Below are 17,529 nucleotides of genomic sequence, written 5' to 3' on the forward strand. Positions count from 1 at the left end.
AACTTTGCACAGAAAGGAGAAACTGGTAAAGGAAATAAGGCTAACACCTGATCTCCTGGACTAAACATGCGAATCTCGGACTTACGATCAAACCAGCATTTCATCTTTCCCTGAGTTTTTTTTAACCTTTCTCTTGCCAATTCCCCAGCCAGGACTAGACGTCGACGAAAACCCTTTATATACTGGTGATTACATTTAAATGATTACATTTAAATACGCAAGCAGTTCTGGTTTATTTTAAACCACCGCTTTACGTTCAATGTAAAGGACTTTATTTCAAGTATTGCCTTGTAGGCAAGGCAAGGCAGTTTTATTTATATAGCACGTTTCAGCAGTGGTGCAATTCAAGGTGCTTTACAATGTACAAACATAAAAAATTAAATAAAAAACAACATTAAAAAATGCAAGAATAAAAGAATAAAATTTACAATACAATACAGTGAATGAATAAAATAATTAAGAATACGCAACCCTAAATAAATATGTCTTCAACCTTGATTGAAAAGAACTAAGCGTTGTTGCAAACTTACAGTCATCAGGAAGTTTATTCCAGATATGCGGCGCATAAAAACTGAACGCTGCTTCCCCATTTCTAGTTCTAACTCTGGGGACAGCAAGCAGACCTGTCCCAGATGATCTGAGAGTTCTAGATGGTTCATAGCTTACAAGCAAGTCCGATATATAACTAGGTCCTAATCTATTTATTGATTTGTAAACCAACAGGAGTACTTTAAAATCAATTCTTTGTGGCACAGAAAGCCAGTGTAAGGATTTCAAGACTGGAGTAATTTGATCCATTCTCCTGGTCCCTGTGAGGACCCGAGCAGCAGCATTTTGAACTAGCTGCAGCTGTCTGATAGATTTTTTTCGGGAGGCCTGTGAAAACACTATTACAAAAGTCCAGTCTACTAAAAATAAAAGCATGGACGAGTTTTTCCAAGTCCTGTTGGCGCATAAAACCTTTAACCCTTGCTATATTTTTAAGGTGGTAATAGGCAGACCTTGTTACAGCCTTAACATGATTGTTAAAATTCAAGTCTGGATCCATAATTACGCCAAGATTTCTGGCTTTGTCAGTTGTTTTAAACATTTTCGTTGTTTGGAGATGAGTGCTGACTTTTAGGCGTTCGTCTTTTGCTCCAAAAACAATCACCTCAGTTTTATCCTCATTCAATTTTAAAAAGTTCTGGCACATCCAATAATTAATTTCTTCAATGCACCTTGCCAATTCCTGTATTGGCCTGTAGTCTCCGTGTGACAAAGTTATGTAGACTTGCGTGTCATCCGCATAACTGTGATAACTAATATTGTTTCTTTCCATAATTTTAGCTAGTGGAAGCATGTAGATATTGAACAGCAAGGGTCCCAGGATGGACCCTTGGGGAACTCCACACGCCATATTTAAGTACTCAGATGTAAAACTGCCTATGGACACATAGTAGTTTCTAGTTTTTAAATAGGATTCAAACCACTTTAAAACTGAGCCAGAAAGGCCTATCCAGTTTTCCAATCGGTTTAAAAGCATGTCGTGGTCGACCGTATCAAAAGCAGCACTGAGATCTAGCAATACTAGTACTGTAGTTTTGCCGTAGTCTGTGTTTAGATGGATGTCATTAAAGACCTTAACAAGAGCCGTCTCAGTGCTGTAATGTGGTCGAAAACCTGACTGAAAGACATCAAAAATATTGTTTAAGGATAAAAAAAGGTTTAGTTGTTGAAAAACCGCCTTTTCAATTATTTTACTTAAAAATGGAAGGTTTGATATTGGTCTATAGTTATCCATTTTTGACTAATCTAGATTATTCTTTTTTAAAAGTGGCTTGATTACAGCAGTTTTTAGGGCCTGAGGAAAGATACCTGATTGAAGAGACATGTTAACAATCTGTATAAGGTCTAAGACCAAACAGTTTGAAACCGTTTTAAAAAAGTCTGTCGGCAAGATGTCAAGGCAACAGGACGTAGTGTTCAGATGTTATATAATAATATCCTCCAAGTTATTTTTGTTAACTAGTTGAAAGTCTGTCATATGGAAATTGATTTCACCAGAGAGGTTCGGTAGTACGTAATCTACACATGATAGGGAGGCACTAACTGAATGTCTAACTGATTGTCTAATTCTCAGAATTTTTTTGCTGAAGAATGTGGCAAAATCATTGCAGGCCTTGGTGGATAATAGTTCAGATGCTACTGCTATGGGGGGGTTTGTTAGTCTATCGACAGTAGCGGACAAAGCCTGTGCATTGTTATTGTTTTTAGCAATAATATCAGAGAAGAAAGACCGCCTTGCATTCCTAAGTTCCAGATTATAAATGCAAAGTCTTTCTTTAAAGGCACCAAAATGTACTTGAAGATTTTGTTTTTCGCCATTTACGTTAAATTTTTCGACACTCTCGTTTTCCTGATCAAACAAGTTGGTCATTCCTCCAGGGAGATCTTTTTTTTATACTAGAGACAGCTTTAACCCTAATGGGTGCAATTTCATCAATAACATTTGTGACTTTACAATTGAAATTATTCACAAATTCATTGATCGAGGACCCAGAAACGGTAGGAGTGGAGGAAAATAGATGAGTGAATAATTCACTAGTACTTTCAGTGATGTACCGTTTTCTTACTATCTTTGTTTGAGCACTGTTACAGACAGAAATAACAGCGTTAAAGAAAACACAAAAATGATCAGATAGAGCAACATCTGTCACTACAACCTTGAGAGTATTTAAACCTCTGGATACAATCAAATCAAGAGTGTGACCCTTAATGTGAGTGGGCCCTGTCACATGCTGAGTCAGCGCATAATTCTCAAAAACACAGTATAGTTCCTTGGTCTCTCTATCCTCAAGGTTGTCAACATGAATGTTGAAATCACCAGTGACAATCACACAGTCAAAATCGATACAAATAACAGACAGCAATTCAGAGAGGGCATCATAGAAAGCTGCACAGTATCTTGGTGGCCTGTAGATATTTAGAAATATAGCTCGAGGAGAAGACTTTAGCAGAAGAGCTACATATTCAAATGAAGCAAAACTTCCTGATAACTGTGTACATTGTAATGAGTCTTTATATAAAATAGCGACTCCACCACCTCTTTTATTTATTCTGTTTTCGCTCACAAAACTAAAATTGGGAGGGGCCGATTCAATGAGAACAGCCGCATTGTTACTGGAATCCAACCATGTTTCAGTTAAAAACAAAAAATCAAGTTTATGTTGAATAATAAGATCATTAACTAAAAACGATTTTCCCACTAAGGACCTAACATTCAGCAGGGCTATTGTTAGTGTATTAGTGGAATCATCTAGGCCTACATCATTTGTTAGAACAGAATGTGGTTGGCGGGGAATAGGCACTAAGCTAACTGAGTTTGATTGTCTCTTATTCTTGCTTTGCAGATTTATTTCTTTGTATAATCTATTTTTTATTCTGACTGGGATTTTATAGGAGTTTTGTGGGCTAATACAATTATTTTTGCATGTAGGAGAACTTAATAGGGACTGCATAACAAAGAATGGGGGGGAAATTGTCAAGGATGAAGAAAGTGGGCTGGATAGAGGACCTGCATTTTGACACATAACTTGTCAATCAGATCTAGATGAAAGATTGTCAACAATAAAGTTAGTCAAATTGAAACTTAATTTTCTAGACCCTTTGCTATTGGGATGAAGCCCGTCGAATCTGAATAGCTGTGGTCTGGCCCAAAATGTATCAAAGTTACTTATATAGGCCAGGCCTGTCGCTGTGCAAAAATTGTTAAGCCATTGGTCTAGGTTGAATAGTCTGCTGAAACGTTCGTTTCCACGCCTAATCGTTGGAAGAGGACCCGACAGGATGCAACTTTTGCCCAAGTCTTCAACGATAGAGGTCAGACACTCAAATTCACACGTACCCACGTGGACGATCACGGTATGCACAGATGGATGTAAAAACAAATAAGAATAATTAAAACAGTTTAGAATAAAAAATCAAATAAAGTAGTACTGGTCCACCCCTATCTGAGATGGAAGAGATTGAGCCGGTTTACGGTGCCACTGGACCTCTAGCCCAGGGACGTACTCTGCTGGGGTGGTGCTACACCAGTAATGCCCAGCGGGGCCCCCACAGAGCACGCTTCGTGTGCGCTGTCTGCTGCCGTTACCCTTAACGACGCTCTCAGCGACTTCTTATACAGCAGTATAACTTACTCCTTCACTCGCCTCATCGGAGTAAAGACTCTCCCGCTCTCCTTCAAAATCTCTTCCAGAGATTATAAAAATAAATAAATTAGAAATTAGAAAACAAACAAAGACAAAACCAGTACAGTAAAAACAGTCGGACGGACAGTGGCACAGTGCTCATTCAGTAAATGCATAGCTAAACAGATGTGTTTTGAGTCTGGATTTGAAAGTGACTACTGTAGGAGCACATCTGATCTCCTCTGGAAGCTGGTTCCAGCTGCGGCTGGCATAATAGCTAAAAGCAGACTCTCCATGCTTAGAGTGAACCCTTGGTATTTCTAGCTGATGTGATCCTAATGATCTGAGTGATCTGTTAGGTTTATATTCAGTGAGCATATCTGCAATATATTGAGGTCCTAGCCCATTGAATGATTTATATACCAGTAATAATACTTTAAAATCAATCCTAAATGTAACTGGGAGCCAGTGTAAAGACCTGAGGACTGGTGTGATATGTTCATATTTTCTGGTTCTGGAAGGTTTACGAACCTAACAATAGAGTCCCCAATACACATAATTTCTGGGGCTTCTTCGCCGTAAATCGTGATTACCGGTGAGTAACGCGAGAGGAGCATATCTAGTTTAGTGTTAGCAATAGCGTTAGTAGCTGCAAGCTCGGTATTGCCGTTGGAGGAACCAAGCGCTGAAATGGTGATAGAGGCTGAGTGTGTGGCCAGACACACAGGCCTGACCGTTGGTAGACACTCACCAGCCGATGGAGGTCCCTGTGGTGCAACAACGGCAGCAGTTGGAGAAGGGTCCGGGGGCGAGGGCATCGGAGCCAACAGCCGAGATCGCTTGTTCCATGGGCCACTGGAAATATATGACTCGCTGACAGGAGATCCGCGATGCGGGGGACTGATGTAGCAGGAGGAGCCCTTCCTCTGTCTCCTAGGCCTTAAATGGAATTCTTCCTCAGGTGTTAGAGTTACAACCATCTCCAGGCTTTCCTCGGGGTCATGGCCGGCAAGGGGGGCAAACCGATTAAACAGCTGCAGTGTCCCGTCATCTTTAGTCGTGACCTTGTACTCATTTGGCAGCAGGTTCCACAGTTTGGAGCCCTTAACAGAAAAGGCTCTTTGCCCTTGTGTAGTTAAGGCCCTATGATTTCCACGATCACGGAATCGCGGACGGAATTACGGAATTGGCAAATTAACGTGGAATCTAGTGTTAATGCGGAATTTCGTGGAATTTTACCTATTTGGATTGAAATCCTGTTTGTGTGTGGGAGAAGAACGTATGTCTGGTGAAAATGCAGACCGGGGGAAGCAAATCTGGGCGACACAACCCCTCCCGTCATTTCAGCTCCAATGACGGCATCAAAACAATGAAAGCATGGCGAAGCGGCTCTGCTTTCCTCTGCTAAAAAGCATAGACAGTATAAGAAGTGGACAGAGTCATCTCATTGGAACTCAGTTGAGACAGTTGAAGCCCATTTTTAGCGATTTTTTAGCACTTCCATTCCTGACGCGCAGACTCAAACCGACTCAAACTAAGCTTGATGACGTGAGCAACCTGTCTGACAGACGTTAATCTTCTAGTAGCTGTGTGTGAAAATTGCCAACGTTAATCTTGCAGAGACGGGGAACTTGAGCAAAGAGTTCTTTGGCGTGAGTGAGCAGGAGTAAGTATTCCGTTGCTTTTATGGACTCGTTATCTATGGCCTTCTCCCTTGACGGGACGTCCCCCCGATTGCCTGCGAGCTTCTCCTCCTGTCTGTACGGTCATTTCTGTACAGCGCGACAGAGAGTCGATTTATTTTTTTATTTTATAATTTATTTTACTGGACAGTTTAAAGCTCATAACCATATTTTGTTGTTACTTGAAGAGTGCAGTGTCATGTTTCATCATGCAGGATTTGTCCTGAAAAGGCTACTGAGTAAATGTCTGTAATTTAAGGTCATTCCTATTTTATTTGTATACATTTTAATCATTAACTTTAAAAGCACACTCTTTTTATGACTAAAATAACAGTAAATTGGAAAAAAAAATTAATTCCCAAAAATTTAAACGGAACAGAATTTCCCAAAAAACGGAATTTGGGAAAAAATCGGAATTTGGGAAAAATAAAACGGATTTCATAGGGCCCTATGTAGTCTTACGAAAGTTCATCCTACAATTCCCACCTGCCGAACTCCTAGTGATTCTACTTGTATCATTCTGTCTCTTTATCAATTTACATAAAACAGATGGTGTCTTATTGTGCAAACGGATCAATTTTATATATGACAGGTTCTTAAAATTGGTAAAAGTTGGCATATTAAAAAAAAAATTAAAAGTTGATTTGATGCCATCGATTTGGCTTTTTATCCATTATTTTAAGAGCTCGATTATACAACATTTCAATTTTTTTAATTAAGGAATCTCTTGTTTGAGTCCAAACTATTCCAAAATATTCTAGACGCTACCACATGTGTTATATTAACATATATATTTTATGCAGATGTTACACTTAAACTTAACGAATAAATGTAATATTCCAACTTTAATCAGTTAGTTTTGTAAGTTCATGTAACACAATTTCCATCGGTGTGCACAAGCAGGCGTCCTTCGTTACCATGGTAACCGTCCTGCTTCTGCATTCCACTTTCACCTTTTCGTGCATGGACATTTTTATTTTTTATTTATTTTATTTAATGATACTACAGATTGCACTCCGTAGACCACACTGACTTTAATGAAAACAACTGTTTTGTGATGCGTTTACACGGCTTTGACCAGCGGGTGTCGCTAGCGTGGCACTTCGTTCTGCTCCGCTGCTCTGCGCATGTGTAGAAGCGCATGTGTAGAAGTGTCTCATTATTATGAGATGTTAAGTCATTATTACGAGAAGGTTTCTCATTATTACGAGATGTTAAGTCATTATTACGAGAAACTTTCTCATTATTATGACTTACAGAATTATATTTTTTTACTCAACTGTGGCGGAAACGGGCTTCCATAGATAATAGACTATTATGTGTGCCAAAATTAAACTTTAAAATATTTTCTAAATGTGCTGCTGTAATTATACTACAGTCTTTGGTGAAAGAAATAGTTTTAGTTAAATCTATTCTGAATGGCAAACAATTACTTTGTCTCTATTTTGCACACATTCCCACATTTAATTGGTGTCTGATTACAGCAATAAACCCTTAATTAACTTAAAGCTGGATAATCTCGAGTGATTGTAAGTGTGATGATCATCTGCTAAATGAGCAACAACGACCACAATTCACTCCTTCAGTCAGTGAAGCTCCCACAGCCGTTCATGAGAGTTTAAATGCTGGGGAATATTCCCATCTTCCCACAGGAGAAGAAGCAAGCAGGAGGAATTACTCCAGGAGAAACTACGGACATACTATTGTAAAGATGGAGATTAAGGAAGAACCCTGCAGAATAAAAGATGAAGATACAGAGGAACAAATAGGTTGGTGTTTTCCTTCATTCTCTTTAATCACTGATGAGGAACATTAAGATGAAAACTGACATATAACAATAACATCTAAAACTAGATACTAGTAGACTCAGGAGTAAACTGGATATGTGCAAAATTGAGAATTTGAACAACGTTTATTTTTGTTTCTTGTGTATCCTTTTATTGAATTATGGGAATTCCATTTGTTTTTATTTTAGACCTGATGGAAGTGAATGAAGACAAACAGCATCAGTTTCAAAAACCGCATTATTTCACAAATGAAGATGGAAATGCAGTCGTTTCAAAGACTGAAAAAAGTTTCAAACAAGCTGAAAAATCTGGAGTCGAAGGATCTTTCACCTGTTCTGAGTGTGGAAAGAGTTTCCTATCTAAATCAAAGCTGAACAGGCACATGAAGATTCACACCGGAGAAAGGCCTTATACATGCACTCAGTGTGGAAAGAGTTACAGACATAATGGACACCTACATGATCACATGAGAATTCACACTGGAGAAAAACCGTTCAAATGCTCTCAGTGTGGAAAGAGTTTCACTCAGAAAAGTCATCTCAACACTCATCTGCCCATTCACTCCGGAGTGAGATCATTCAGCTGTGATCAGTGTGATAAAACATTTGTTTTGGAATCAGGCTTAAAAAAACACCTTAAAGTTCATTCTGCTGTGAAGCCTCACTTTTGTTCTTTTTGTGGAAAGAGATTTTCAGAAGTGCAACATTTAAAAGGGCATGAGCGTATTCATACTGGTATGAGACCTTATGTGTGCTTTGACTGTGGAAAGAGCTTTATTCTATCCTGCAACTTAAAACAACACCAGAGAGTTCATACTGGAGAGAAGCCGCACAAGTGTTCACACTGTGGAAAGAGTTTCTCTCAGTCAGGAAGCCTGAAAAATCATGAGAGAGTTCATACTGGAGAGAAACCGCACCAGTGCTCTTCATGTGGGAGAAGTTTCAGCCTATTGACTAATCTACAACGACATAAGAAAAAGCTTTGTCTGAATGTGTCTAAGTGATCAATGTTCAGATCCATGACTTGATTTGATATTCAGATTAAGCAAAAAATGGAATTACCTTAAATATAGTAATTTAATCTAAAATTAGGAGGAAGGTTAAACATTTTTTTTTTTTTTATTATTGCATTGTGTTGCATGTGTTGTTCTTCCGACACCCGTATTGATCCTCTGTTGTGTTGCACATGCGCAGTAAACACTGAGTGTTACTGTATACAAGATGAACTGAACAGTAAAGCAACAATGTGAAAATACTCGTGTCAGTGTCATCGCTCAAGCAGTGCATGGTCATCTCACACAGATAAAATTATATTTCAGAAAACTAGTGTGTTGCCATAAAATTATGAAGGGATGTGTTTTGTTATTTTATTTTATTTTATTGCACATATGAGGCACGTGTGAAACAATTTTAACAATAGTCTATCAAATATCATTCATATCACAAACAGCTTTGTGGCGAGCGCGAGCAGGCCGAGGGCAGTGGGAGAATGGCTCCAGGCCGGTGGCGTGATTGCTGATGAGCGACACCTGCACGCACCGGTCTTGTATCTCTCACGTAGGAGCGGAAGCATAGGAGGAGGTACGACGGTGAAGGACGAGAGAGGCCAGGGGCCTGTTTCAGTAAGGAGCCTCAACCAACTGCTCTGAGTTGATTTACCCTGAGATGGGAAACTCTGAGTTCCCTTTCGAGTGGGGAAACTCCTTTTCCTCGATTTACTGAAGCCTATTGTAAAACGCATTTGCAACTGCACAGCCAGCACACTGAGCGCCTGAACTGAGCGCCTGACACGCTCATAGGCTGTGCTGCAGCAACTGCACATCCAATGGCCGGGTGACTCTGACGTGTGACCAATGAGCTAGCCTTACGTCAGAGCCCGTCGAGAGGGCGTGACCAATTCTATATAGACCCCCGAATTCGCCATTATAGCAGATTTATACTCCTTCAGCGACAGTACACATGTCCCCGAGCTTTTTACTGGATTTCGCCGTAGAAACAAGCCCTTCAGCTGAGCGACCCTCTCTTCAGCAGACTTCGTTTACACTCCGTGGTCTCACCTGTGGCTATCCAGCGACTGCCTATATCCTTTCTGTTCAAAGTTTTTTTATTAAATGACAACTTTGCAAAAACAATTACTGTACGATGAAATGCACATTTTCCCTTTTTTTTTTTAAACTGAACATAACCCACCCAGAACCCACCCTTCCATCCAATTACAAACAAGTCTGCATTTAAGAGATCCTACTAGAGATGATATAAAACACAAGTCAAGATTATAGTACATAACGGTGAAAAGGGTAAGAAAAATAATAATAATAATATTACAATAAAAAAATTAAAATAAAAAAAATACAAAGAGGAGTGTAGCTGCTCTGATATTGTTGTAGTTGGTTTCTCAAAAAATGTCAAGAAGGGGCGCCATATTTTGTAAAATTTATTCTCAGATCCCTGGGTGGTGTACCGTATTTTCTCTAAATTCATACACGACATAATGTCCCTAATCCAATGTGAGTGGGAAGGAGGAGCAGGATCTTTCCACTTGAGTAAGATAGCCCTATGAGCTAATAAGGAGGTAAAGGCCAATACTTTCAGCTTCCCTTTAGGCAAGGCCAAATTTGGAGCGTTGCCAGTAAACGGGTTTGGCTCAATCTGATGCTGAAGTACTTCAGACAACGTTTGAAACACTGATGTCCAGAACTCATTCAAGGTGGGACACGTCCAGTACATGTGAAAGAGTGACGCAGGTGCGCTCTTACAGCTATCACAGGTCGGGTCCACATCAGGGAACATACGAGCTAGTTTGGTTTTAGATATGTGAATACGGTGTACTACTTTAAATTGCACAAGAGCATGTCGGGCACACATGGAGGTAGAATGAATCCGATCCAGGACTGAATCCCACATGTGATCTGTGAAGGCAGAACCTAGGTCCTGCTCCCACATGGTTCTTATAGCTGCTAATGAGGGGCTATGCAACTTTGAAATAAGGTTGTAAAAAACAGAAATTGTGCCTTTTAATGTGGGGTTAACAGAAAGAAACTTATCAACAGGGTTGTCTGGGGGTTTATTGGGGAATTGGGGAATCAACTTCTGTATATAATGCCTGATTTGTAAAAATCTGAAAAAATTAGTCTTTACCAAACCGAAGTTTTTTGTCAATTGAGAAAAACTAGCAAATAGGTCATTAATAAATAAATCGCCAATGCATTTCAAGCCTTTTTTATGCCAGATCTTAAATGCACCATCCACCATCGAGGGAGCAAACAAATGATTCGCTGCAATTGGGCTGAGAAGTGAAAAAATTTGAAGCCCAAAATTCTTCCTAAATTGGGTCCAGATTCGAAGAGCGTGCTTAATCACAGGGAAACCATTAGGAATAGCCGAGGAGAGTGGGAGTGCGGCGCTTAAGAGGGCAGATAGAGACAATGTGCTAATGGCGCTTGGTCTATTGTTACCCAGACTGGGGCTGAGTCGTCGAGGTGAAAATGCACCCAATACACTAAAGAACGAATATTAGCAGCCCAGTAGTAATATTGGAAATTAGGGAGGGCCATTCCACCTGTTTGTTTGGGTCTTTGAAGAAAAGCTTTCCGTAACCGAGGGTGTTTACCATTCCAAATATAATTTATCATTAAAGAGTCAAGGGCCTGAAAAAAGGATTTAGGGAGAAAAATGGGGAGACATTGGAAAAGATATAGGAACTTTGGGAGAAGTGTCATTTTAATTGAATTTATTCTACCTATAAGAGAAAAAGACAGAGGAGACCACTTCGATAATATCTGCTTCGTCTGATCCAATAATTTGAGGAAGTTCGATTTGAATAGGTTTTTAAAATTCCTGGTAAAACATACCCCAAGGTAACTCAGATTATCTGTCACCACCTTGAGTGGGAGAGCAGTATACTTGAGTTTAAGTGCTTCTGTATTAATTGGAAAGAGTTCGCTCTTACTTAAGTTAAGTTTATAGCCTGAAATTTGACTAAAGACCTCTAACACAGTAAGTGCCTCCGGTAGGGAGGTGGCTGGCTTTGAAACAAAAGTAAGTCATCAGCGTATAAAGACACCTTATGCTCGATTCCTCCTCTCCATATCCCCTGTATCAGTTCATTTCCGCGAATGGCAATCGCAAGAGGTTCGATTGCAATAGCAAAAAGGAGTGGGCTCAAAGGACAACCCTGCCGGGTCCCACGATGTAAATCAAAACTACTCGAGTAACGGCTGTTTGTTAATACTGAGGCTGAAGGGCATGCATATAAAAGATTAACCCAAGAAATGAAAACAGGACCCAGACCAAATTTTTCAAGGGTAAAAAATAAGTAATTCCATTCTACTCTATCAAATGCTTTTTCAGCATCCATAGAAGCGAGGCATTCTGATACAGTATTCTTGGGGGAATACAAAATGTTCATTAACCGACGGATATTATAAAAAGAGTGGCGTCCCTTTATTGTCACGACAGACTGACGGAAGCAAGTGCAGTTAAACTCTTTTATTTAAAGGTAGTAACAATGTGAGAGTCCAACACAGGCAAACAGGTAGGTGGCGCAGGAACTCCGATGGTCAGATGGAAGGTGAAGCAGAGGTGCGGTGAAAGGTGTCCAATGAGCGATAATGTCCAGAAAATCCACAGAACAAGAACCGGAACAAGGAAGGCAAGAGACTGGAACGCGACAGGAACACAGACACACCGGGGAAACCACATACAACGATCTGACAGGGAAGATGAGAAAGTGGTGAGTATAAATACACATGATCTGACAAGCTGCAGCTGGTGAGGGGATAATGAGCTGATAGATAATGAACGCTGACGAGCGGAACGCCCATCTAATCAGCGCGCTGACATATAACAACAGAAACACGAGACAAGAAGAAAACGTAGGATTTACCAACCGTGACAGCACCCCCTTCTCTAGGAACGCCTCCTGGCGTTCCCAGACCCCATTACCTGCCGATTGTAATCATCGATAAGGGAGTGATCCAGGATGTCTCTAGCCGGTACCCAACTTCTCTCCTCCGGACCGTAACCTTCCCAGTCCACCAAGTACTGGAATCCGCGTCCCCTCCGTCTCGAGTCCAGAACACGATTGACCGAATAAGTAGGTTCCCCGTCTACGAGACGCGGCGGGGGGGGGAACCGGGACTGGCGGATTAATGCGAGCAAAAAATACGGGCTTAATTTTGGAAACATGAAATACGGGATGAATCCTCCTGTACACTGGAGGAAGGTTGAGACGGACTGTCACTGGACTAATGATTTTAGTGACAGAGAACGGGCCAATGAATTTTGGTGCGAGCTTATTCGAAACGGAGCGGAGAGGAATATCCTTGGTAGAAAGCCACACTTTGGAACCGACGACGTATACGGGAGGCCTCCGCCGGTGGCGATCGGCTTTGGCCTTGGTGCGTGCCCCCACTTGGAGTAGAGTCTCGCGGGCTCTAGTCCAAGTGCGGTGACACCTCTGGACGAAGGCGTGGGCGGAGGGGACCGCAACTTCGGATTCCAGACTAGGAAAAATTGGTGGCTGGTAACCTATGCTACACTCAAATGGTGATAGGCCCGTGGATGACACTGGCAACGTGTTGTGGGCGTACTCCACCATAGACAATTGCTGACTCCAGGAGGAAGGATTCTTGGACACTAAACATCGCAATGTTCTTTCCAAATCTTGGTTGGCTCGCTCAGTTTGACCATTGCTCTGGGGATGGAACCCAGAGGACAGACTGACAGTCGCCCCCAGAAGTCTACAAAACTCTCGCCAAAATTTGGACACAAATTGGGGTCCTCTGTCAGAAACCACGTCTGTCGGGAGGCCATGAAGCCGAAAGACGTGGTCAATGACAACCAACGCTGTCTCCTTGGCTGAAGGTAATTTGGGCAAGGGAATGAAATGGGCCGCCTTCGAGAACCGGTCCACCACGGTCAAAACTACCGTGTGACCCTGGGAGGGTGGGAGGGCGGTGATAAAATCTAGTGCGATATGGGACCAGGGTCTCGAAGGCACCGGCAGCGGTTGGAGTAACCCATCTGGAGGTTGATTGGAAGTCTTACCTGTGGCACAAACTGAGCAAGCCAATACAAAACTGCGAACGTCACGAGCCATGAGAGGCCACCAGAATCGTTGCTTAACCAAAAACATAGTACGATTGACTCCTGGATGACAAGCCACATTGGAACAATGACCCCACTGAATGACGCTGGACCGTAAACTCTCCGGCACAAACAAACGGTTCGGTGGGCAACGAGTCGGAGGCGTTACCCCTTCTAAGGCCTTCTTGACCTTCGATTCGACCTCCCATGTGAGTGTAGAGATGAATAGATTCTCTGGTAAAATGCACTCGGGAGTAGACGGGCGATCGGAACGGTCAAAAATGCGCGATAAAGAATCGGGTTTGATGTTTTTGGAACCCGGGCGGTACGAGAGAGTAAAGTCAAAACGTCCGAAAAAAAGAGCCCACCGAGCCTGCCTGGAATTAAGTCTTTTAGCAGTACGAATGTATTCCAGATTCTTGTGGTCGGTCCAGACGATAAAAGGTACCCCTGACCCTTCTAACCAGTGGCGCCACTCCTCCAAAGCTAACTTGACCGCCAACAACTCTCTGTTGCCAATGTCATAATTGCTTTCGGCAGGGGATAAACGATGCGAAAAAAACGCGCAAGGGTGCATCTTGTCGTCTGAAGGAGAGCGCTGGGATAACACTGCACCTACCCCCACCTCTGACGCATCGACCTCCACCACGAACTGACGTGATGGATCAGGGGTTATCAGGATGGGGGCTGAAACGAAGCAACCCTTGAGTTTAGCAAACGCAGCTTCTGCTGCGTCTGACCACCTGAACGTCGTTCTGGGGGAGGTCAAGGCGGTCAGAGGTGCGGCTAGTCGGCTGAAATTGCGAATAAAACGCCGGTAAAAATTGGCGAACCCCAGGAACCTTAGTAGGGCCTTACGGGAATCTGGACTTGGCCAATTCACCACAGCCTTAACCTTGTCAGGATCCATGCGCATTCCCTCAACCGAGATGATGTGACCTAGAAAAGGAACAGACTGTGCATGAAAAACGCATTTCTCCGCCTTGACAAAAAGCCCATTCTCTAGCAACCTCTGAAGCACTTGTCGAACGTGTTGCACGTGTTCCTGGAGAGACGAAGAAAAAATCAATATGTCATCTAGGTAGACATATATGAACTGGTCGATCATGTCTCGCAACACGTCATTGACAAGTGCTTGGAAGACCGCTGGGGAGTTGGAAAGGCCGAACGGCATAACCAAATATTCAAAGTGCCCCCTAGGGGTGTTAAAAGCGGTCTTCCATTCATCCCCCTCCCTGATGCGGACCAAATGATAAGCATTCCTTAAATCCAGTTTTGTGAAGATAGATGCTCCTTGCAACCTCTCGAAAGCTGAAGACATCAACGGCAAAGGATAAGTATTCTTTACCGTGATGTTGTTCAACCCCCGGTAATCAATACAAGGTCGCAACGATCCATCTTTCTTCCCCACAAAAAAGAACCCCGCCCCCGCTGGAGAAGAGGAAGGCCGGATGAATCCCGTTGCTAGAGAATCAGAAATGTATTTCTCCATGACCTCTCTCTCTGGGACAGAGAGTGAATATAACTTGCCCTTAGGCGGAGACGTACCTGGCAGTAAGTCTATAGCACAGTCATAGGGACGATGCGGAGGAAGAGAATCAGCCCGAGACTTACTGAACACCTCCTTCAGATCCCGATACTCCGTGGGCACGTTTGATAAATCCACTGTCTCCTCCTGTAACACATGAACAGGAACAGACGGACAGGCAGACACAAGACAAGACTTATGACAAAAACTGCTCCATGATGCCACCGATTTGATCTGCCAGTCTATTTTGGGATTGTGACGGATGAGCCATGGGTGACCAAGAACGATGGGTGCTAGTGGAGTGTCCAGAATGTAAAAGGAAATAGTCTCAGAATGATTGCCGGATGTGATGAGTGTGAGGTCTTCGGTGATCAGTGAAATCGTGGGGAGTCTTTGTCCATTGAGGGCGTGAACGTTGATTTGGTGTGAAAGGGGTTTGAGGGGAATTTGATATCTGAGTGCAAATGAGTGATCCATGAAATTACCTTCTGCCCCTGAGTCCAGTAGTGCCCGACAGTCGTGGAGGTGAGTTGACCATCGGAGTCTTACCGGGAGGAAGGTAGATGTAGATGAGGGCTTCTCGGCAGAGATCCCACCCGACAGTAGCCTCATACTTACTGTCGGGCTGGGCCTTTTAACGGACAATTGTACGCGAAATGTCCAGCTCCACCGCAGTAAAGGCAAAGGCCCAGGGATCTCCGCCTCTCCTTCTCCTCCCGGGAAAGCCGGGCTCGACCCACCTGCATGGGCTCGTGATCGTAGACGGGGCTGACCGCGCCCCCGCCTCCTGAACGCATTCCCTCGGCACCTCCAGAGGGACGGTCCGGTTGAAACCGTCTGGTGCCTCGTGATAGACGATTGTCCACTCTTAGTGCCAGCGCGATCAGATCATTAAGTCCGGTAGGCAGGTCCATGGCGTAAATCTCTTTTTGGACGCGGTCAGCCAGCCCATGCAGGAACATGTCCCACTGCGCCTCCTCGTTCCATTGGCTCTCAGCTGCCAGGGTGCGAAATTCGATCGAGAATTCTGATACAGATCGTTCTCCTTGTCGTAGTTCGGCCAGCAGCCTGGCAGCTTCTCTCCCCGTCGCGGCCCGGTCGAAAACCCGCCGCATCTCTTCGGAGAGCCGCTGGAACGAGGAACAGCAGTCGTCTTGGTTAGCCCACACCGCCGTTCCCCATAGCGCCGCTTTCCCCGTCAGAAGCGTCAGAACAAATGCGACCTTGGTCTGCTCCTCCTGAAAGGTTCTAGGTTGGAGAGAAAAGTGCATATCACATCTGGTTAAGAACGCACGACAGTAATTGGGTTCACCTGCATATGGCTCAGGGACTGGTAGACGAGGCTCTGACGGGGATGGGTCCGCTGGTGGTGGTGGGGGAATTGGCGGTGCGGGTGGCGCAGCGGGCACGCGAAGCTGTTGAATCTGTTGGGTGAGCCCGGACACCTGTGCCACTAAAGCCTGAACAGCACGAGCCGTATCATTGATATTCTTTTCCTGGATGTCCATTCTTTGACTGCTGTTACTCAGAAACGCCTCTAGTGATGAGGAAGGGTCTCCTGCTGCTTCCATGTTTGAAGGTCAGATCGCTATGTCACGACAGACTGACGGAAGCAAGTGCAGTTAAACTCTTTTATTTAAAGGTAGTAACAATGTGAGAGTCCAACACAGGCAAACAGGTAGGTGGCGCAGGAACTCCGATGGTCAGATGGAAGGTGAAGCAGAGGTGCGGTGAAAGGTGTCCAATGAGCGATAATGTCCAGAAAATCCACAGAACAAGAACCGGAACAAGGAAGGCAAGAGACTGGAACGCGACAGGAACACAGACACACCGGGGAAACCACATACAACGATCTGACAGGGAAGATGAGGAAGTGGTGAGTATAAATACACATGATCTGACAAGCTGCAGCTGGTGAGGGGATAATGAGCTGATAGATAATGAACGCTGACGAGCGGAATGCCCATCTAATCAGCGCGCTGACATATAACAACAGAAACACGAGACAAGAAGAAAACGTAGGATTTACCAACCGTGACATTTATAAAGCCAGTTTGGTCGGGGGAAATGATAAATGGAAGAATATCCTCCAATCTGTGGGCGAGGATTTTGGCAAGTATCTTTACGTCCGTATTTAATAGCGAAATTGGTCTGTATGATGCACAATCTAGAGGGTCTTTATCCTTTTTTAACAACAGGGAGATACAGGCCTGGTAGAACGAAGGGGGAAGTTTACCTGAGACAAATGAGTCTGAGAATACTGAACATAAAAAG

At 43.2% G+C, this 17,529-nt stretch overlaps 1 protein-coding gene across 2 annotated transcripts in view; it reads left to right on the plus strand.

Annotated features, from left to right (window-relative positions):
• LOC130073061 (gastrula zinc finger protein XlCGF8.2DB-like) overlaps positions 1-8,761 on the plus strand; it is a 292,174-nt gene extending 283,413 nt beyond the window's left edge. For both annotated transcript variants that reach the window (XM_056238485.1, XM_056238486.1), the window contains exons 2-3: positions 7,507-7,623; positions 7,830-8,761. In XM_056238485.1, the coding sequence (XP_056094460.1) occupies positions 7,507-7,623; positions 7,830-8,644 (932 nt within the window). In that variant the 3' untranslated portion in view covers positions 8,645-8,761. The remainder of the gene's footprint in view (positions 1-7,506; positions 7,624-7,829) is intronic.
• Positions 8,762-17,529: the final 8,768 nt, after the last annotated feature.

Source organism: Rhinichthys klamathensis, unplaced genomic scaffold (genome assembly GCF_029890125.1).
Source record: "Rhinichthys klamathensis goyatoka isolate OS25496 unplaced genomic scaffold, OSU_Roscu_1.1 h1tg000523l_1, whole genome shotgun sequence".
NCBI classification, from domain to species: domain Eukaryota; kingdom Metazoa; phylum Chordata; class Actinopteri; order Cypriniformes; family Leuciscidae; genus Rhinichthys; species Rhinichthys klamathensis.